This window comes from Meles meles, chromosome 4 (assembly GCF_922984935.1).
Source record: "Meles meles chromosome 4, mMelMel3.1 paternal haplotype, whole genome shotgun sequence".
Taxonomy (NCBI): Eukaryota; Metazoa; Chordata; class Mammalia; order Carnivora; family Mustelidae; genus Meles; species Meles meles.
The window spans coordinates 8,872,762-8,894,459 of record NC_060069.1 but is presented as its reverse complement, the minus strand read 5'-3'; the positions used below and the strand labels follow the sequence as shown (position 1 = coordinate 8,894,459).

At 42.8% G+C, this 21,698-nt stretch overlaps 1 protein-coding gene across 2 annotated transcripts in view; it reads left to right on the top strand.

Moving 5' to 3' along the window:
* The window catches only part of ACP3 (acid phosphatase 3), a 49,215-nt gene that overhangs the window by 6,335 nt on the left and 21,182 nt on the right, over positions 1–21,698 (top strand). Inside the window, exons 2-7 of one of the 2 annotated variants that reach the window (XM_046003558.1) lie at positions 897–992; positions 4,646–4,732; positions 5,385–5,537; positions 10,804–10,902; positions 15,028–15,120; positions 17,086–17,218. In XM_046003558.1, coding sequence (XP_045859514.1) covers positions 897–992; positions 4,646–4,732; positions 5,385–5,537; positions 10,804–10,902; positions 15,028–15,120; positions 17,086–17,218 — 661 coding nt within the window. The remainder of the gene's footprint in view (positions 1–896; positions 993–4,645; positions 4,733–5,384; positions 5,538–10,803; positions 10,903–15,027; positions 15,121–17,085; positions 17,219–21,698) is intronic. The other variant, XM_046003559.1, reaches the window with a different exon arrangement.

Genomic DNA, 21,698 nt, shown 5'->3' with positions numbered 1-21,698 from the left:
TCATTGGCTCAAGATGGTCACAAATTGTATGTGACATTTAAAAGCGACTGCTTTTATCATATGTAAAATTTTTTACACCATAATTAAGGAAGAATACTTCTCATCAGAGCCTGTCTGCAATAAAGTGATCTTGCAGAGCGCCTGGGTGTCTCAGTGGGTTAAGCCTCTGCCTTTGGGCTCAGGTCATGGTCTCAGGGTCCTGGGATCGAGCCCCGCATCGGGCTCTCCGCTCAGCGGGGAGCCTGGTCCCCGCCCCCCCGCCTGCCTCTCTGCCTACTTGTGATCTCTCTCTCTGTCAAATAAATAAATAAAATCTTTTAAAAAATAAATTTTAAAAAAGTGATCTTGCTAAACTTTGTGTTCCTCCTTGCCCCAATATACAAACCAGTCTCCGTGTATGGCTTGTCTGCCTTCTAATGACTGACTGTCTCCTGACTTACATTACCTGAAACACAGGAAAGTGTTAGTGAGATGCAAACAGTGGTTCTTAACCTGAGATTTACCTGGGAGGTCTTTTTTTTTTTTTTTAAGATTTATTTACTTCTTTATTTGAGAGGGAGAGAGAACAAGCAGGGAGGACAGGGAGAAGCAGACTCCCCACTGAGCAGGGAACTGGATGCAGGACTTGATCCAACAACCCTGAGATCATGACCTGAGTTGAAGGCAGACACTTAACCGACGGAGCCATCCAGGCGCCCCTTACATGAGGAGGTCTTCAAAATCCTGATGCTCTGAATCACTGCTCGGCCTTTTAACTAAGATCAAGTGCAAAATCCTGATGCCCTGGCCACATTCCAATGTTGAGAACCAGTGGTTTAGAAGAAAATCTATGAGGATGAGCTGAGCTAAAACACCTAAGTGAAATTTGTAACATTACTGTCTTGATCTCTTTTCAGGTATTTAGGCATGGAGACCGAAGTCCCATTGAAACCTTCCCTAATGACCCCATTAAGGAATCCTCATGGCCCCAAGGATTTGGCCAACTCACTCAGGTTGGTTGGATTTTCAGCGAAAAGTTTGCTGATGAGTCTTAAGGGAAACTGTGTAGAGTTTGTAATACGTTGAAACCATATAACCACTTAGGTTACTCAGATCTGGGAGAATATTTTGCATAATGACCTAGGAACTAAAAAGTCCAAAATGTGTTTTGATCATGAAAGGCAAGGCAGTAATGGTTAACTTCGGTAATTTCTGATCATGACCAAGTCACCCCTAGTGACTAGGAACTGTAGGAAAATTGTATAAAATTGCCCGTTTTGATTTTTTTTTTTTTTTTTTTGCCCTGTTTGGCTTTATTAAAGCGTAAGAGCTGTGCATGGCAACAGATGAACACATGAGCTTAAAGATGCTGAGGAGAGCCAAGAGATCCTTGGAAGCCAGCCCCTGAGTTGCTCAGCCTCCCTCCAAGGAAGCAAAAAATAAACTTGTAATTGATAAACTGAATCAGCAGGTTTGGGAAGACAGGATTCCTTTGGAAGTGCTGATGCCAAATTTGATTTTTTTATCAGCTGGATATACTGGGATTGAGCCTTCTTATACGTGGTCTTAAACACAGGGAGCTCTACTTCCTAAAGAATACTAAAGGAGAAGGTGAAGGGGGGTTGGGTGGGGGACAAAGGCACTGTAGTCCCTGCTCCAGAGCACCACCCCCTTCTCTTGCAACAGCGGGTGGTTCTTCTGTTCGGAGCTGGAGGCCCCATGTGTTGCTTCTGCCCTGATCAAAGCACTGTCTAAATACATTAAGAAAATGTCATAGACTGTTTAGAGTAGAATATCCCTAAACATTTAACTAAGCATTGAAACCAATGGGTCTCAGTCTTGGCTAAACACTGAAATTATTTGGAGAGCTTTAAAAAATGCCGATGTCTGTCTGCTTCCCAGACAGAGGTTCTTATTTAATTCATCTAGGGTATAGCCTGGACATTGGGATTTTTAGAATCCCTCAGCTGATCAGTTGGCTCTAATTTGCAGCCAAGTCTGAGAACCACTTTCCTAATTCAACCACAATGTTTCACAGAGGAGAAATCCCACAGAGGCTGTTTAAGGTCAGCAACTTTGGGCACCCCAGTCAGAGCTCCTCCCACCATACCTCACTCCTACCCAGCTTTCAGCTCCTTAAACGAGGGGACAGTAATAAAAATTCAAAGCTACTTCTTAATACCTGTGGCTGTGGGGAGATTCCTGTTCCCTTGTTCAGCTTTTCTAGTAAGACTAGAAGATTCTTTCAGACTGTGGGATCTGGATTCTCCTTCTGGGAGTCTCTTGACTAACCATCACATTTCCTAGAGCAGTGTTTCTCAAGCTTCCTAGTACGAATGTATCATTTGGGGGTCTCGTTAAAATGCAGGTTCTAATAGTCAAAGGAAATGAAAACACAAATTCAAAAAGATATCTGTACCCCTATGTTCATTGCATCATTATTTACAATAGCCAGGATATAGAAACAACCTAAATGCCCATCAACAAATGGATGAATAAAGAAGTTGTGGTGTAGATAGATAGATGGATATTACAATGGAACATTATTTAGCCATAAAAATGATAAAATCCTGCTGTCTATGACAACATGGATAAACCTTGAGGACATTATGCTAGATAATAAAAGCCAGACAAAGACAAATACCATATGATCTCATTTATATGTGGAATCTAAAAACAATTTAAGAACCAAACTCATTGAAAAAGGAATCAGATTTGTGGTTACCAGAGGCAGGGGATTGTGGGGGAAGAAAACTGGGGAAAAGATGGTCAAAAGGTACAAACTTCCAGTTACAAGGTAAATAAGTAGTAGGGATTTCATGTACAGTGTAACAACTATGGATAAAACAGCTCTATTAACACATGTGAAAGTTGTTAAGAGGGTAAATCCCAAGAGTTCTCATCACAAGGAAAAACAATTTTTTTTTGCTTTCTCTTTTTATTGTATCTCTATGAAATGACAGATGCTAACTAAATTTATAACAGTGATCATTTCCCAATATATGTAAACCAAACTGTATGCTGTATCTCTTAAACTTATACAGTGATATATGTCAATTCTATCTCAATAAAACGTGGAGGAAAATGCAGATTCTAATTCAGCAGGTCTGACATGGACTTAAGAGTCTTAACATACTCCAAGGTGAAGCCAGTGATGCTGGTACATGGCCACTCTTGAAGTCACAAAGTTCTAGAGCCAAATTCCTGCCCTTGGCCAGGTACTTGCAATCTACATAATGACAAGGTGATGGCCTTCCAGGTCAGTGGTTCTCAAAGTGTGGTCCCTGGACGAGCAACATCACCATTACTTGGAAACATGTCAGAAATGTAGATTGTCTGGCCCTCCCCACTGAACCAGAAACTCAGGGCGTCAGTTCTTGGAACCTTGTTTCAGTGACTCCTCCAGGTGAATCTGTGCACACTGACATTTGAAAACCACTGCTCTATAGAAGAAGACTCTGGTCAAAATGCAGCTTTCAGTTAGTACAACAAACTAGGCCCAAAGTACCTGCTTCTTTACCTACCCGTGTCATCCAGGAAACTAGCAAAACTCAAAGCACGCATTACTCTTTTCCCATCTCCTTCCCCATCCTAGGGGTCGGTGATGATCATGGCAGCCAGGACCACAAGCAAAGACACGAGTGGGACCAAGCAGAGGCTATAAGGACCACAGGCTTTCTAACTCCTGAAGCTCTAATAAAACTCGGAATTAAAGACAGACTTGAAGGCAGTGTTTCTCAAAGCATGGCACTCTACTGCATGGATCTGAATCACTTGGGGTGCTTGTTAAAATGCAGATTCCAGGGCCACCCCGGGATCTAATAAGCAGGAAATCTCTGAGGACAATGCTCAGGCGTCTGCATTTCAACAAACATCACTAGATAATTTTGCTGCCGATGCGCAGTAATGCTTGACGATCACTGAACTAAAGCAGCATTTCTCAATGATTACTGGCCATCAGAATCTTAGGAAGCTTGTTAAAAAGGGGTTCCTGAGCTCTACCCCCTCAGTAGATCAAGATGGGGCCTAGGAATCTGGTTTCTCACATACTCCCAAGTGATGCTAATCCTGCTGATCCCTAGACCACACTTTGAGTAACAGACTCTAGTTTTTCATGAACCAGGCATACATGAACTGTGCGATAATAAATCATTACACCCAGAGGTTGAAAGTGATCTTCAAATTCATCAAGTCCAGCTTCTTATCAGGTGGTTGAATTTCTTCCACAAAAGCTCCACTGGTTAACCAACTGGTTAACCAGCTCTCTTGAACGTTCTATCAACAAAGATGAGCCAGCGATGTTCTACCACACCAGAGATGAACCATTTACTTAGATCAGTCACCAGCTATTAACTGTGCAAGGCTCTATGTGTAGTGCTAATGAAGGTGCGTGAGTTTTCTCAAGGAATCATGGCTGAAAGCACAACTCTCTTTTCCTGTTTTCATTTAAAAATATGTAAATATGTCTATATTTCATTTTATATTTCACTTATATAAAAATATGTAAATATGTCTATATTTCATTTCATTTAAAAATATGTAAATATATTGAATTACTAAATTACACCATGGTTTGCTCTACACATTGAATAAGGAAAGATGAGACTCGTACATGAAATGCACAGAATTTACTTCTACTGATTTTTGCTTTTATTTGTTCCCATAGCTGGGCATGGAGCAGCATTATGAACTTGGACAGTACATAAGGAAAAGATATAGAAAATTTTTGAATGAGTCCTACAAACCTGAACAGGCAAGTTGGGGACCCAAGCGTGAGAACCTATTACCATGAAAGAATTTAACATAATGTTGCATTCGCAAAAGTGCTTTTCCTGTTTCCGAAGAACTTACACAAGTCAGAGATCTTATTTACAAATGCACTCCTCTTTTTTTAAAGATTGTGTTTATTCATGAGAGAATGAGAGCATGAGTGGGGGAAGGGGCCAAGGGAGAGGGAGAAGCAGACGCCCCACCAAGCAGGGAGCCTGATGTAGGGCTCAATCCAAGGACTCTAGGATCATGATCTGAGCTGAAGACAGTCATTTAACTGACTGAGCCACCGGGGTGCCCCAAATGTACTACTTTTTATACAAATACTTTGTTCCTAAAAAAATGTATGAATATGACTTAAGTTCAAAATTTTATGGACACCTATGGCAAATACTTTGGCTTGGCAGGTAGCTACCACTTAATCAGTCTCTTTGTCAATTCAGCTATTGACATAGCACGCGGTATTCTCCTAATAACTGTCTCTCTCATAGTAGACATTATGATCATGATGCTCCCACAATGCTTGCTAATGTTTTCGTGTGAGGGTCCTGGCCTCTCTCAATGTACTCCTTGCTCCACAGGGAAAAACGCACAGTTCTGATCAGTTGGAGTGTCCTTTGATTTTCCCACCCTAGGTTTATATTCAAAGTACGGACATCGATCGGACTTTGATGAGCGCTATGACAACACTTGCAGGCCTGTTTCCTCCAGAGGGTGTCAGCATCTGGAACCCCAGCCTACCCTGGCAGCCCATCCCGGTGCACACACTCTCTCTTTCTGAAGATCGAGTGAGTATTCTGGAAAAACCACCTGTTTGGCCTAGGAGGAGGAAGGCAGGTTGCCTCGTGCTTGTGGGTTGGGAGGTCTGGGCTCTGCTCAGTCTGTGCAATCTGAATCCTTTCCTGTAAAGGTGCACAGGACATAGTAGGATATAGGAAGCCCCAGGCAAGAGCGAGTAGGAACAGAACAACAGAATTTCAGTTTGGACCTTTATCATCATTGTTTTGCCACCCCTTCAACAAATGGCAATATGGGGGCGCCTGGGTGGTGCAGTCAGTTAAGTGGCCGACTCTTGGTTTCAGCTCTGGTCATGATCTCCCGGTCGTACCATCAAGCCCCACATTGGGCTCTGTGTTCCACACTCAGCGCCAATTGTGCTTGAGTTTCTCTCTCCCCGTCCCTCTGCTCCTCCCCACCACGTGCTCACTCTCTCTAAAATAAATAAATCCTTTTTTTTTAAATGGCAGTTTGCCCCTCTCCTTCTTCACATGTACACACACATACACACACACACATAGTTCCCCTTGTTCTACCTTCAGTTCCCAGGTTTTTGGTGTGCCACATAGGGTTCTCTTGCCTCCAGAATCTTCTAAGACCTCTCTACCTACAAAATACTCCTCTCCACATGAAAACCCCCATTCTGAGGCAGGGGGAAAGAAAATTTGAGGGCATGGTCAGTGACCAGCACTTTGATACATGTCATCATAGTTACCTTTCATAACGACCTTGAATGGACACTATTACTGTTCTCCTTTTATAGCCAGGGAAATGTGTGCTCAGAGAGAAAAACAAAATAGGCCCAGGGCCACAAAGCTTGGTAATCATCACCACTGGGATGAGAACTAGGCTTATCTCATTCCAGTACCTGAAAAAAAGTGTTTAAATCCTGACACCTGGGGCACTCTCTATAACAAATCGGGATCCCTGAGGGTAGGACGCAGGTATCAGTACTTTTAAAATATTCTCCCTAGATGATTCTAGTGGACAGCCAAGTGTGAGAACCAGTACCATAAACCAAGCTGCCTGAATGAGGTTATCTGAGAGAAACTCTCAAATTTATTTGCGCTGGGTGGGATGCACCAACATTTTTGCATTAACATTTTCAGAGGAATTGCTTTTGTTTTAAATAGCATTAAATAACTCTAATCTCCCAGGTGTGGAATTTAAGACTATGTGTAGGAGGGGCACCTGGGTGGCTCCATCAGTTGGACGTCTGACTTGATTTTTGGCTTGGGTCATGATCTCAGGGTTGTGAGATTGAGTCCTGCTTTGGGCTCTGTGCTGGGCATGGAGCCTGCTTTAGTTTCTCTCTCTCCTTCTCCCTCTGTCTCTCCCGCTTCTAAAAAGTAAAAATTGGGGGCGCCTGGGTAGCTCAGTGGATTAAGCTTCTGCCTTCAGCTCAGGTCATGATCTCAGGGTCCTGGGATCGAACCCCACATCAGGCTCTCTGCTCAGCAGGGAGCCTGCTTCCCCCTCTCTCTGCCTGCCTCTACTTGTGATCTCTCTCTCTCTCTCTCTCTCTCTCTCTCTCTGTCAAATAAATAAATAAAATCTTTTAAAAAAATCAAAAGTAAAAATTGAAGAAAAAAAAAAGACTATATGAAGGATATAGCTTGGGACAAGGAATCTGTCCTGATTCCCCTGCAGCCACTGTCAGCATGACCGTGTCCTCTCTTGGTAGCTGAGGCTTAGCATGACTTCTGCACTGGGACTGTTACCCAGGAGCCCCCGGGGTAGGCTTCCCTTCTCTTTGCCTTGCCAGTACTCCTAGACATTTGACTTGACTGTTGTATCTGATGACATAAGAATCTTTCCCAAATACTTTGTAGAAAACAGCCTGACCCCATCAACCTCACTCTGGGTAAATCTGCTCCAACCACTTTTTCTGATGTTTCCTGAAAAGCGGGATTATTCATTTGTACCTCTTTCCTTCACCGAATCAAGAGAGAAGTATTATGAGGATCTGTATTTTTAGGAGTTTGTGAATATTTTCTTCCAAAAGGAAAAAGAAAAATCACTTTTGCCTTTTCCACATAGACACTGGACAGCAGCACCAAATTTAGCCAGCGTAGACCAAGGCAGATGTTTAACACTTAATCCTGAAAGATAGTAATTAAATTCTGTAGTAAAGAGATTATAGGAGCTATTAGAAGAGGAAAAAGAGGGGTGTCTGGGTGGCTCAGTCGGTTAAGTGTCTGCTTTTGGGTCAGGCCATGATCTCAGGGTTCTGGGATCACGTCCTGTGTCGGGCTCCCTGCTCAGCGGGAGCTGCTTCTCCGTGTCCTGCTTGTGTGCTTTTTTCTCTCTCTCTGTCAAATAAATAAAGAAAATCTTGAAAAAAAAAAAAGGAAAAGAGAAAAAGGAGAGTGAGGAAGAGAGAAGCAAGATTATCCGCTCATGGCTTCCAGCTACGTCCTCACTCAGATAAACACTGTTCTGACATCAACCAAGACACCAGACAAACATCCATCAGTCAACACACAGTTATTCCCAGAGCTGTGCTAAGTGCTGTAGAGAAATATGAGGCCAGGTTTCTCCCCTCATTTATCATCCGTTCGATGAAAACAGATTTGCATGGTTGACACGCGTAGACCACGGTACAAAGTGGTGGGCGATGAAGCAAGGACCAGCGGCACCTGCTAGAGGAACTCACAGAACGATGCCCCCGTGGCGCTTCCACGGGACAACCCTTCGGGTCTTCACTGAGAGAGTGAGAGCTTGAACCAGACCTCGGCGGGGAAGGAAAGGAGAAGAAGAAAACCCCCAAAGCATGGCAGTGGGTGACTATACAGAGGGCTTGCCCTTCTGTGTCCAGAGTTCTTATTTAGAAGGAATGAAAATGTCTGACTCTGTTGGGCACAGACAGGAGAATCTGAATACTTCAGGACGATTTGTGAAAACCCAGTTAAGAAATGGAAGAGCTTTTGTGAATTGCAAAATGCTGGTCAGATAGTTAGGTGTTTAATCCCACTTATTTTCAGCCTCTTTCAATATTCGGGATGAGAAAATGAAAGTCTAGGAAGGTTGAGTAATTCACTAAAACCTAGACCTTTTTTTTTTTTAAAGATTTTATTTATTTATTTGACAGACAGAGATCACAAGTAGACAGAGAGGCAGGCAGAGAGAGAGGAGGAAGCAGGCTCCCTGCTGAGCAGAGAGCCCGATGTGGGACTCGATCCCAAGACCCTGAGATCATGACCTGGGCCGAAGGCAGCGGCTTAACCCACTGAGCCACCCAGGCGCCCTAAAACCTAGACCTTTAAATGAAGAGTCCTGTGCCTTTTCCCCCACAGTACCGTTCCTTCTGTGGGAAAATGGGAAGGTCATGCAAGGAGATTGAGTTGCAAAGCAGCGGGCATAAAAAGAACCCATGCACATTCATCCTTCAGTACTGTGTACACATGATGAGCGGTGCTCCAAGGCATCTGTCTGACCACAGTTTGGAAGGAAAGGATACTGGAGCCTCACAGAATAAATATGGAAGCCATTGAGGAATGAGGAAATGAAGGTCTGAAATTAGATGGTAAATACTGAGAGGAAGGAAAGCAAAGTAAGGCAAATGTCACTGAATCAGGAAACAACTTATTTTTATTTATTTATTTAGGTTTTATTTATTTAAGAGAGAGAGCGTGAGCACAGGAGCGTGGGGGAGGGGCAGAGGGAGAGGAGAATCAGACACCCTGCTGAGCAGGGAGTCAGATACAGGACTCCAAGATCCCAGGACCCGAAGATCACGACCTGAGCTGAAGTCAAATGCTTAGCTGACTGATCCACCCACATGCCCCAGGAAGAAGCTTATTTTTAAAAAGTTTTCTGAGCAGCTACAAATAGGCCAGGCTCTGTTTTAGGCATTGACAACACAGCAATGGACAGGACAGACAAGATCCTGGCTGTCCTTGAGTTGATATTTTATAAGAAATAGATGATAAAGTAAAAAGTAGTAATAATCTGAAATGGCAATGAGTTCCCCAAAGGAAGTAAAGCAAGGTAATGTGATCATGGCTGGGGCTGAGTTAGAAGAGCCTGGTGGGAGTGTCTGGGGGGCAAGGTCTCAGGCAGGGAACAGTCCCCTAAGCCTGTGGGTTCAGGGACCGCAACGAGGCCCAAGTGTTGCTGGAGAAAAATAAGACGACAGTAGCAGGAAAGCAGCGCAGTGATCTCTAGAGTTAACTTACTTTGGATTTTATTCCAAGTAAGATGAAAGCCAGTGAAGGTTATAAACTACAGAATGGCAAGATCTAATTAATGCTTTAGAAAGATTGGTGTTTATAAAAATAAAATGAAAAGGATTAGGGTAGCTGTGGGTATGGAGAATTTTACAGTTAAAATGGAAAGAGTGGATGGATGCCTACTGACCAAGTTCAAGGCTCCGGCATCAGTCAAACACAGGTTATGGTGGTTTGGACTGGGAGGGAGCAATGAATTTGATGAAGTGGAGTCTATTTTGGATGTATTTTGAAAGTAAACAAGCAAAACTGATTAGTCTATGAATCAGGATGATAAATTTTACCATCAGCCAAAGAAGACTACAAACGTGAAATGGTTAAAAATGAAGTTGACTTTAGATTTGTACGTGTTAAACTTGAGGAAAAAGAGTAACATCTGAGTAGTGGTGTCCACTGAGGGCTGGAAATACAGGGCCAGCCACCAATGAAAAGTCAGAGCAACAAAATAAGCTGAGGGCCACCAACCTATAGATTATAGTCAAGACTAGAGAAGATTGTCAAACTTAAGCTCATCGCTTTGTCCTCATAATGGGTTTTAAAATACATTTTTCTATATATTTATCATATGCCTTTATTTTGATCGGAACTTAAGTTATTGAAGGGTTAATCAGTCTCTTAAGATTCTTTCCAGAGCCTCTTATAATGTCTTTGTACTTGTGGGCGGGGGGAAGGGGAGATGTTGTAGGATGCCTTTGCACACACGTGTGTATCTTGTGCTAGAAATGCTAGGTCCAGCAGGAAGTGAGATAAGAGTTACATCAACATGGAAAACCAGAAAGTGAGTATTTACCAACAATGCAGTCCTATTTAGGCAAGTTCATGAAAGAAAGAAAAAAAAAGCTTTTTGGTTCTGGGTGCATATCCTACTATTTAAGACCTCAGTTCATTTATCTCTTTCTCCTCAATTTTAGAATTTCCATTCAGCTCAAAACACATTTGAATCTTTTATTCAGGTCACTTTGTACCTAAATCTTAAAATATGGCTGCAGTTTCTTTAGCAAAGTTCTTCTGACTAATAAAGAATTCATGATCTTTCTTTTGTCCTCAGTTGCTATACCTGCCTTTCCGGGACTGCCCTCGTTTTAAAGAACTTAAGGAGGAGACTCTCAAATCGACAGAATTCCAGGAGAGGTTGCATCCTTATAAGGTTAGAAAACGTGTCATTTGGTGGGGTACAGGAAGGTGAGGAGGGCCAAGAGAAAGGATGGAGCCCCAGGTTCTAACAAGTGTGGGAGGAATGTGTCTGCCAGTGGCCAGTTATAGCAGTGGGTTAAAACATGTAATGAGTGTCAGTCATCACTGTCTGGTTCCCTTCCCTGCGTGGGGCCACAAGCCAGTAAAGAAGCCCGTCCCTTTCTGATCCTATCCCCGTATGCCAGAAGGAACTAGATGAAAGTACATGGCTGGGTCAGAATAAACGCAAGTCTAAAATGATCTGCCTTAATGAGGCTGAGGGGCTGGGACATTGATTTCACATACAAAGGATAGTCTTTTTTATTTTATGTTTCTACTTTGCAAAATACCCCTTTTTAAGACTACGCAAAAGGTAGATATAATGCTTTGTGTATTTAAAAATAAAATTTTAAATCTCTAATACATTTACATGGTTCACAAGTTTTAAAAATATAAAAAGGAATACAGTGGAAAGTCTCTTAATGACCCCACAGGTAACTGGTGGCACCATTTTCTTATATAGTCTTGCAGTCTCTTTATGCATATACAAATAAATATGAATATATTCTGGCAGTTTCCCCTTTGCTACACAAAAGGAGTATACTGTATTCACAGAGATGGACACAGAGATGTTCATTTAACAATATACCTTAGAAATATTACTCTCTCTGTACATAAAGAGTTTCCTCATTTTTTATAACTGCAGTTGAATTTGTGGATGTACCATATTTTTTTAACCAGTTGATACTGATGGACAAGTGAATCGTTTCTAATCGTTTACAGTCTATATGAGTATCTTGTGCGTCTAAATAATTCCACAAGAGTATCTATGGAATGATATCCCAGAAGTAGAAATTCTGGGGAAATTTGAAATATTATCAAATTGCCCTCCAAAGAAGTTATACTAATATCTGCCCCAATCAACAAAGCATAGGATTGCCTGTTCCTCTATCGCCTTGCCAACAGTGTATAGACAACTTCGGGGATATTTGCCAATCTGTAGGTAAAAAATGGTACCACTAGAAGCCTCCCCTCTAAAATCGGCAACAAGGCAAAGAAGCCCAGTACCATCACCATTAATAAAGCATTGTGCTGTAGTCTTTTTCTCTTAGGATGAGTGAGTTTAGGATATATTTATCTAGTTAAATGCCTTTTGAATTTTCAGTTGTCTTCATATTCCTTGGCCATTTAGCTTCTGGATTCTTGATTTTCTGTTTTCTATATATTTTAGGAGCTTTCTCCATGTATTTTGATTTTTTTTTCCTGTGACATAAATGGCATGGTTTCTATTGTCTGCCTGTTGATATTGGTTATAGTGTTTTCGCCATGTCGTAGTCTTAAGTGTGCTGATGTATTGATATATGGTTTGTATATTTATAGTCATATTTAGAGAAGCTTTCCCCATTCCCAGGTTTCAAAGGAAGTCTGTAATGTTTTCTTCTAATTCCACTATATCTTCATTTTTGCATGGATCCATTTATACTGGGGTTAGGTACAAAATTTGTATCCTGATTAAGTCTACCCATATTAACTAATCGCCCTATCACTATTTACTGAATAGTCCATCTCTTCCCTTTAAATATATTAAAATTCCCCCATTTATGTGGTCTGTTGCTGGAATTTTTATTCAATTATTCTTTCATTTTACTAGCCAAAACTACAATGTAGTTAGTAAGACTTTATATCTGCTTTAATATCTAAAAGACTTATACTCCTCATTCTCAACTTTTATGAGTTTCATGGCTCTGTTTTTATTTTCTTTGTGAATTTTAGAATCAGCTTGTTTCAGTTCCAAAAACATTTTTTTTTTTTACTTTCTGGTGTTTTTATTGGGATCATATTGAATTTATAAATTAACTTGGAGAGTTTGCAATTCTATAACATTGAGTGTTCCTTTCTAAGAACATGGTACATTTTCCTATTTGTTCTTCAAGAATTTTTTAAGGTTTTCTTCACATAGGTCTTTACATTTATCTTTAAGTTTGTTCTAAGATTATAATATCTACAAATAACCTTGACTTACCTCTACTTTTCAAATATTTTTACCTCTGATTTCTTCTTTTTTTTTTAAAGATTTTATTTATTTATTTGACAGAGAGAGATCACAAGTAGGCAGAGAGGCAGGCAAAGAGAGAGGAAGGGAAGCAGGCTCCCCACTGAGCAGAGAGCCCGATGAGGGGCTCCATCCCAGGACCCTGAGATCATGACCTGAGCCGAAGGCAGATGCTTAACCAATGGAGCCATCCAGGTGCCCTCTACCTCTGATTTCTTTTGTGTCTTTGCACTGGCCAGTACTTAGAGTACAGTAGGACATAAGAGCGTTGACTGTGGGCATTCTCATCTTATTTTGTATTTTAGAAGTGCTTTTCTATTAATCATTCTGGCTTTAGGACCAAGTAGATAGAGATGTTTGTACCAAATTAAGGAACTAACCATCCTTCCTATTTTATTGATTGCTTTTACCAATACTTGTATTTAATTTTTTGAAAAATCTTTTTAGCATTATTTAAATATAATCAAGGAGTGCCTGGGCAGCTTAGTTGGTTAAGTGTCTGACTCTTGACTTCAGCTCAGGTCATGATCTAAGGTCCTGGGATCAAACCCCACAAAGGGCTCCATGCTCAGCAGGGAGTCTCCTCCTCTCTCCCTCTCCCTCTGCCCCCTCCGTGCCACTCCCCCACCATGCCCGTGAACAGTTTCCCTCTCTCTCAAATAAATAAATCATATGTGTGTGTGTGTTATCAAGTTATTTTTCTCCTTGGCTCAATTACTAAGATGAATTATATTCTTAGATTTGCTCTAATGAGCCATCTTTATATGTCTAGGCTCAAGCCCCTTTCTTCAGATATTGAATTATTTGTTAATATTTTACTCAGAGCTTTTGCATTCATATTCAAAGTACCATTGGACTACAGTTTTCTTTCCTGGCCAGTCTTTTTGTCAGTGTCAATGCTGCACTTTGTTCTTAAAAATGTTTTGGGGGGTGCCTGGGTGGCTCAGTGGATTAAGCCACTACCTTCGGCTCAGGTCATGATCTCAGGGTCCTGGGATCGAGCCCCGCATCGGGCTCTCTGCTCAGCAGGGAGCCTGCTTCCCCCTCTCTCTCTGCCTGACTCTCTGCCTACTTGTGATCTCTGTCTGTCAAATAAATAAATTAAATCTTTTAAAAAAATGTTTTGGAAGTTTTTTTTCCTTTCTCTACACTCTATAACAGTTAAAATAGCACTAGAATAATTTGCTCTTGAAAGTCTTGGTAGAATTTCTTTATAAAGTCATCTGGCCCTGGAGTTTTTGTTTCATTTGGCTTGGCTTGGGGATGGGGTGGGGGAGATCTTTAATATATTTATATTATGGATATCTGTTTGGGTTAATATTGGCAAATTATATTTTCTTAGCAAATTTATCCATCAAATAATACCTCCCACAAGGATTCCCAGAAATTGCTGCCAAATTCATCAGGCAGATAGATGAGTAGTGGGTCTTGTGACCGTGACAATCCAAGAATAATACAGAAGCTAGAGAAATGTTTACATCCCACCCAAATTTCAAATTTATAGCCAGATAGCAGGTCCAGTTTCTGTGGTATATTCCTGAGTTGCTCTGGCCTAAGAAATGCTTTCCCTTCTCACCTTGACTTGTCATTTTTATGTGAGTTCCACTTCACCTACTTCTCCCAAAATTTTGAGGTAGTACACTTGGCCTGATTCCGGGACAACCCAGGAACACGTGGCAGTAAGCCAGCAAGCACCCATACTTTTAATGTAATCATGAAATGCTCAATTAGTGTTCATGAAATTGTTTGGGTTCATATTACCACAGCCGATGTTCCTGGTGCACGTTTATGTGAAGAACAGTGTTTTCAGTGGGGGCAGATTTGCCCCACAGGGAACCCTGGCAATGTTTGGAGACACTTCCGGTTGTCCCAACTGAGGGATTAGGATGATGGTAACCATCTGGTTGGCGAGAGGCCAGGCAGACAGCCAAACACCCTACAAAGCCAGGGCACCCTCCACAACAAAATTATCCAGCCAAATAGCAGTAATGCTGAGACTGACTGACTCTAATGCAGAAATGTTTTCTCTGTCCATGTGTGTTTCAGGATTTTATAGAAACCCTGCCAACATTTACAGGATGCCATACCCAGGACCTTTTTGGAATGTGGACTAAAGTCTACGACCCTTTATTTTGTGAGGTAAAAGAAAAAAATATCAAAGATTAACTTGCAGTCTGATTTTTTTACTTATGCCTATTTTGAAACAGATAAATACACTTTCTTACACTCTTTGGCAGATATTTTATGCTTCCTTGGACATTGAAACATAATTCAAGACTTCTTTATATTAAATTGAAAACTCTAACTTCTTCTCTCCATTATTTATGTTTTCACCCTTCAGAAAATTGCAGGCAAAATCGCTTTTCTTTTGTCTTGCCGTGTACTTATTTTTCAGTCCCTCAGGAATGCTGAGCTCCTGTCACGGATTTTAATGAAAAAAGCCATATTATTATATAGAGAGAAAAAAAAAGTACCTGATTTCTGGATATAAAAATAAGCAAGACAACTTTAAGCCAGGCTATTGAAATTGGTTTGTTGGGAATCTCTTCCTTGCTGTACGTGCATATGAAATACTACATCCATTACCATTGGGGTTTTCAAGGCTACTTGGTATTTTTCACTCACTATGCACCATCTACTGGCCAAAAGGAGTACTCCATAATCCTGTTTTTCCCACCGGGTTTACTGAATCTTGGGGCAAAATTCTGACCACCTCTAGGACTGATAACCCCCTGTGATCTTGAGATCATTGTGAGGGCCTGGGAACCAGCAACTACATTCATGGTTCCATGTCAGTAACAAATGACACAGTTTCCCCCCTCCATAACAGAGTTTATTGAACTTCCCTTGACCTTCCTGATAGATTCACTATATCATTAGCATCTGTTTCAAGGAAGGTTTATTAGCCTTATAAAAGACTCTTCAGGGGTGCCTGGGTGGCTAGTCAGTTAAGCATCTGATGTTTGGTTTAGCCTCAGGTCATGATCTCAGGGTCATGAGACGGATCCCCATGTCCTGCTCTATCCTGGGTGTAGAGCCTGCTTGGGATTCTCTCTCGTCTTCTTTCCCTCCCCACCCCAAATAAACAAATCTTTAAAAAAAAAAGAGAGAGAGAGAGAGAGAGAGAGACTCTTCAGTGGACACAAGAGCCCACATTTTGGCTTAAGTCTTGATTTTTTTTTTCTTCCTTACTATGGGTTGTGGCCATGGGGCTTGATTTCCTCTTCACTTCTCTTCCACTTTCCTCACTAGACACTCCACTTTGATCTCTTTCAAGTACTCTCTCTCAATCCTATCTTTGAATCTGGGGGATTCTTAATGAACTTTTCATAGCAAGTAATAAATATTGGCAGGAAGTCTACACCAGCTCTGCTATCCAGCTTATTCATCCATTTAATACATATTCACCAAAAGCCTACTGTGTGTATGGTTCACGTTTCCAGGAGTCAGTAAATTGAAAGCTGATGGGAGTAGGGTGTCTGGTACTGAAGGCTCCAGAAATATATCGCCTCTCCCAGCTGTCCTCTCAGGTTTGACAGAAATATCATCTAACCCTGTCTGTGTTACCTGCCCCAGAGGTTCATAGATTTCTTTTTTTTTTTTAAGATTTTATTTATTTATTTGACAGAGAGAGAGATCACAAGTAGGCAGAGAGGCAGGCAGAGAGAGAGGAGGAAGCAGGCTCCCTGCAGAGCAGAGAGCCCGATGCGGGGCTCGATCCCAGGACCCTGAGATCATGACCTGAGCCGAAGGCAGCGGCTTAATCCACTGAGCCACCCAGGCGCCCCAGGTTCATAGATTTCTAAACCTTTCATAAAGGAATGAGGTATATTCTTGCCCTACCTTACCCTTACTCTGCAAAATAGGAATCCTCCTTTGGACCCAGAGCTCAACCAAAAGCTATGGAATTCATAGGAGGGAGCAAATCAGTCTCTGTGAATTTCCCTTCTGAAAACCAATACCACCACTTATGACAAAGTAAAGTTTTCCTCGAGAGAAATGGCTGGATAAGAAAGGCTAGACCCAGCAGTTCTTACGGGGCAAAGAGGACAAAAGAGTCAACAAATAAAAATACATATTTTCTTCCCTTTTTCTTTGCTACAGAGTATTCACAATTTCACCCTACCCTCGTGGGCCACGGAGGACACCATGATTAAGTTGAAAGAATTATCAGAATTATCTATCCTGTCCATCTATGGAATTCACAAGCAGAAAGAGAAATCTAGACTGCAGGGGGGTAAGTGTACAAAAAAGTGAAAGGACTGTACTAGATTTGTGGTTGAGTGATTGAGGTCTGAGTGCTGTCCCACCAGTAATCCGCTACGTGACCTTGGACTAGTCATGTTATCACTCCTGCAACAGTTTCTGTTCTGCAAAATGGGGATAATAATGATACCTCCTCACAGGTAGTATATTCAAAAAGTTTGGGACAAACAGTACCTGGTACTTAATACTCCGTCAATAAACACTATGTGTTTTTATAGTCATTAATATTCCCCACTCTGAGCCTTGGTTTTCCCATCGGAAATGAAAGCTTTGCCCTCAAGCTAAATGATACTTTCATGCTTTCCAAATCAAACAATGAAGGATTTTGTGTCTAAGCCCATGAAAAGCAATTGCATCTGGTGGCCCATAGGATGAATTTTTCAAGTGGGAAGTATGATAAAAAGGGGCCTGTTTTCCTGAGGTCCTTGGTGGTAGCCATTGCTAAAATTAATAAAACCTATTTTCCAGACTAATTATGTTATGTAGATTAATACATAATATTGCAATTGACAAATTAATGACACAGCTTAAATTTTTCCATTGCTGTTGAAAGGCATTTACTTCTCAGCGATCCCTCCTTTCAGCTGTATTTGGCCTTTCCTAGCATAGGACATCCTATCAGAATGAAAGTAGACCCAGGCAGAAGGTTGCCAAGCCTTTATAAGGATAGCTGGGTGGAAGAAAGAAGGTAGAACCAGGACAGCAAGAGATGCTAATGCCTCTGAGGTCAGTTGGGCGGCAGGCCAAGATACCAAAGGGGGCGTCAGACGTAGGTGTTAATGTAGACTTTAAAAGTGAGGAGGGAGGGGTGCCTGGGTGGCTCAGTGGGTTAAAGCCTCTGCCTTCGGCTTGGGTCATGATCCCATGATCCCAGGGTTCTGGGATCGAGCCCCGTGTCAGGCTCTCTGCTCAGCGGGGAGCCTGCTTCCTCCTCTCTCTCTCTTTCCTGGCATCTCTGTCTACTTATGATCTCTCTCTGTCAAATAAATAAATAAAAATAAAATCTTTAAAAGTGAGGAGGGAGAGCAAGAGGAGGTCCATTATGTCAGGTTAACAGTGAAGAAATTCTAAGCCACAGGAGGTGTTCCAAGTCATAGACTCTAGACAGTTTGGGAAAAACAGAGCAATCCCATCAAGACTCCAACCATCACCAGACCCTATTCACTGTGGGACCACGTCCAGTTCAGCAGGGCCCCAGGAGAAGACTTAGAGTCAAGGCATCCTGGCTGTTGGACTGACTGGGCAGACGTTCAGTCAGGGCTGTGTGTAGGGACCTGGCCCAGGCAGCAGCCCCGTCTGATGTGCAAACAAGGAAGGAGGCGAAGGGTGGACATTAGGCCCCACTGGCTACATATACACTGAGTCTTACCCCTGAACCCCCAGTACCAGGGGTGGGACCCAATACCAAGTCACATCAATGGTGGAGACAGGGCTCTTGATTGAGTTCCCCCAACTAGTCACAATGGGCTGAGGTGTTCAGCCCCTCACTACTCAACATGCAGGCCAGGGAGCAGCAGCATCAACAGCATCAGCAAGCCTCTGGTTGGAAATGCAGAATCTCAGGCCCCACCCCAGACCGGTTGGATCAGAATCTGCCTTCTCCTGAAATCCCTAATCACCTCACAAAACATGAAAGTTCAGAAGCACTTCTCTTGATGCAAGAAATGCTGGAGACATGGGCAGGGGAAGCCAGACAGAAACCGAGAATAGTCAAATAATAGATGCAGGCATCTGTATAGGGAGAAAAACTGGGGGTTTTCCTCACAGTGTGTTCACGTTTCTTCTTGTTTTCCTTTGACTACTAGACATGGCATTTCAGGGAGGTCACTTCCCGGCTCAATCCGGGTTTCCCCTCTGATGAGTGCATTAAACTAGATCCTGTCTGTTAAGAGTCCTTCCCTCAGGTCTTCTTTTGGTTTCGGACTTCAAAGGCTGGAATTGGTGTGAATGCACCTGTCCTGTTCTCTGGAGAAGTCCAGGCTATTGACTGGCCAGGAAATCGTTTCCTGAGTGATTCCTGCCAAAACCCGAGGTCAGCCTATTGTTTGGATCTGGCTAGGCAAGGGAGATTTGTCAGCTGCATGCTTGTTGGATGATGAGGCGACTAAACACAATCCTACAGAGAAAACATGTATTGTCTGGGTGACACAGAGTCACACAGGAACATCAGGACTTTGACTGGCATCTTCCGGTCTTTGCCGAAACTTTTGTCCCATCAGTTGGTTTTAGGGATGCCACAATTTAGTACTCTGTACTCCTCCACCCACCTCCTTCTACACACACACACACACACACACACACACACACACACACACACACCACAAAAATTCATAAGATTCGTTTAGGAATTTTGGATATATGGCTGGTCATATCTGTCTTAAGACAAACATCTCCTCGCTCTATGCTGCAGGTTGGTGTAAGCTAGAGCCTGCAAGCCAAATCCAGCCTCTGCCTATTTTTTATAAGTAAAATGTGACTGAAACTCAGCCATACTCATTAGGCAGTGCTATGGCTGTTTTGGGACTTCCCCCGAAAGGGAACAGTTATGGCCAACCGTAGGGTCCCAGAACCTAAAACATTGACTGTGTGGTCCTTTACAGAAAGTGTGCCAGCCCCTGCTGTAGCTCAAGAGTGTGGGAAGGGAAGTTTGTGTCTTCCATTCAGTGATACTTTGTCGAGTGTAGCAGTCACCAGATGAGGCAACAGGGAACTCAGAAGTTAGCCTGTTGCTACAGGGTAGCCTAAGGATTAAGAGATGCCGGGTTCAGAGAAGTTCAGCCCTTCTGTGCACATGGTGTGGAGTTTTTTTTTTTTTCTAAAGATTTTATTTATTTATTTGACAGACAGAGATCACAGATAGGCAGAGAGGCAGACAGAGAGAGAGGAAGGGAAGCAGGCTCCCTGCGGAGCAGAGAGCCTGATGCGGGGCTCGAACCCAGGACCCTGGGATCATGACCTGAGCCGAAGGCAGAGGCATTAACTCATTGAGCCACCCAGGCGCCCCCATGGTGTGGAATCTTGAACAAGTTGCTGAATGTCTCTGAACCTCAGTGTCCCCTCCCATGAACACAATCACTGACATGCCAGAGCCGGGGGGAAACTGTGGTGGTTACCCCTAGGTTCTTCTGGGGCGAGATGGACAATCACCCCAGAACCAAGAGCTGGTATCATATCCCATCATTGACACCGAAGGCTGCTGCAGAGGACCTGCTGAAGTCAGGTTGCTGATAGGTGACAGTATTGTCCCTAAAGGATGCTGAGAAAGCCACCTTCTCTGAAGCAGAGTGATATAGACTTGTTGGAGATGTGGCTTCCAGCTTCTTCCATTCCCAGTCGGGGGTGTCCAGAAGCTACAAAGAGAGCAGACTGCCTCCCTTCCTAATTAGCCCTTTATGGTGCCTCTTGGTAGACAGGTGAATAAACAGTTTCTTTGTACTATTTTATGAGCTATTTGAGGGCAGGTGTCTGGTTCACCTAGCATAGCATCTGACCTGTGGTAGCTGCTCAGTGTATTGGCTGAGTGGACCACAGAGTCTGGAATGACAGTCTGTTAACATCAATGCCCTGATCTCTACAGAAACGAACTCGTCATTCCGGAGCCAGGAGAGTACACATGTAGTAAAGAAACCACCCACCAGGTTTCACCCCTGGGGGAGGGGTGGCACAGTTGGTTGAGTACAGCTCTTGGTTTTGGCTCGTGACCTCCGGGTCATGGGATTGAGCCCCACATCCAGCTCCACGTTCAGGGGGGAGTCTGTTTCAGACTCTCTATCTCTCTCTCTTCCTCTGCCCCTCCTTCCTGTGCTCTCTCTCTTTCTCTCCCTCTCTCTCTCTCAAATAAATTAATAAATCTTTAAAAAACACCAGAGATATAAGGAGTCTTCCGGTGACGGTTGTGGAAGTCTCTGGGGCACCATGTCCTCAAGCCAGGACCTAGCATCCCAAGATACCCTTCAGCCTTCAGTGTCTGCCAAGAGGATGGAGACTCAGAGTGGTGTTCCTGGTGAGGAACAACAAATATGAGGGCGAGAGCTCTCTTCTAGGGATCCCTCAGATGGAAGATGCTGGCTGCCCTCTAATAGTGATCCCCGGAGTCACCTGGAGAAATGGTCCACAGAAAATATTCCATGACCTGTACAGACACCCAGAGAGCTTCTCCCATGGCCTCCCACAGGTTTGACTACCTCAGAGTAGTCAAAGAGGGATGCCAGGTGCACAGAGTTGTGCAAGAGGGATGAAGACAAAGTAGACTGTCTACAAAGTAAATGCTCGGCTGTCATTTCAGGGATGCCCTAGAGAAAAGCTCCAGCTAGCAACTGTCTGAAAAATGCCCTTTGCAATTCCTTCCGAGTATCTCAACTTCCTTTCTCAAGTTTTGACAAAATCTGGGGATAATAAGGTCCTCATGTGCCAATCCAACTCTCCTTGCCCAGCCTGTATAGGAGTCACTG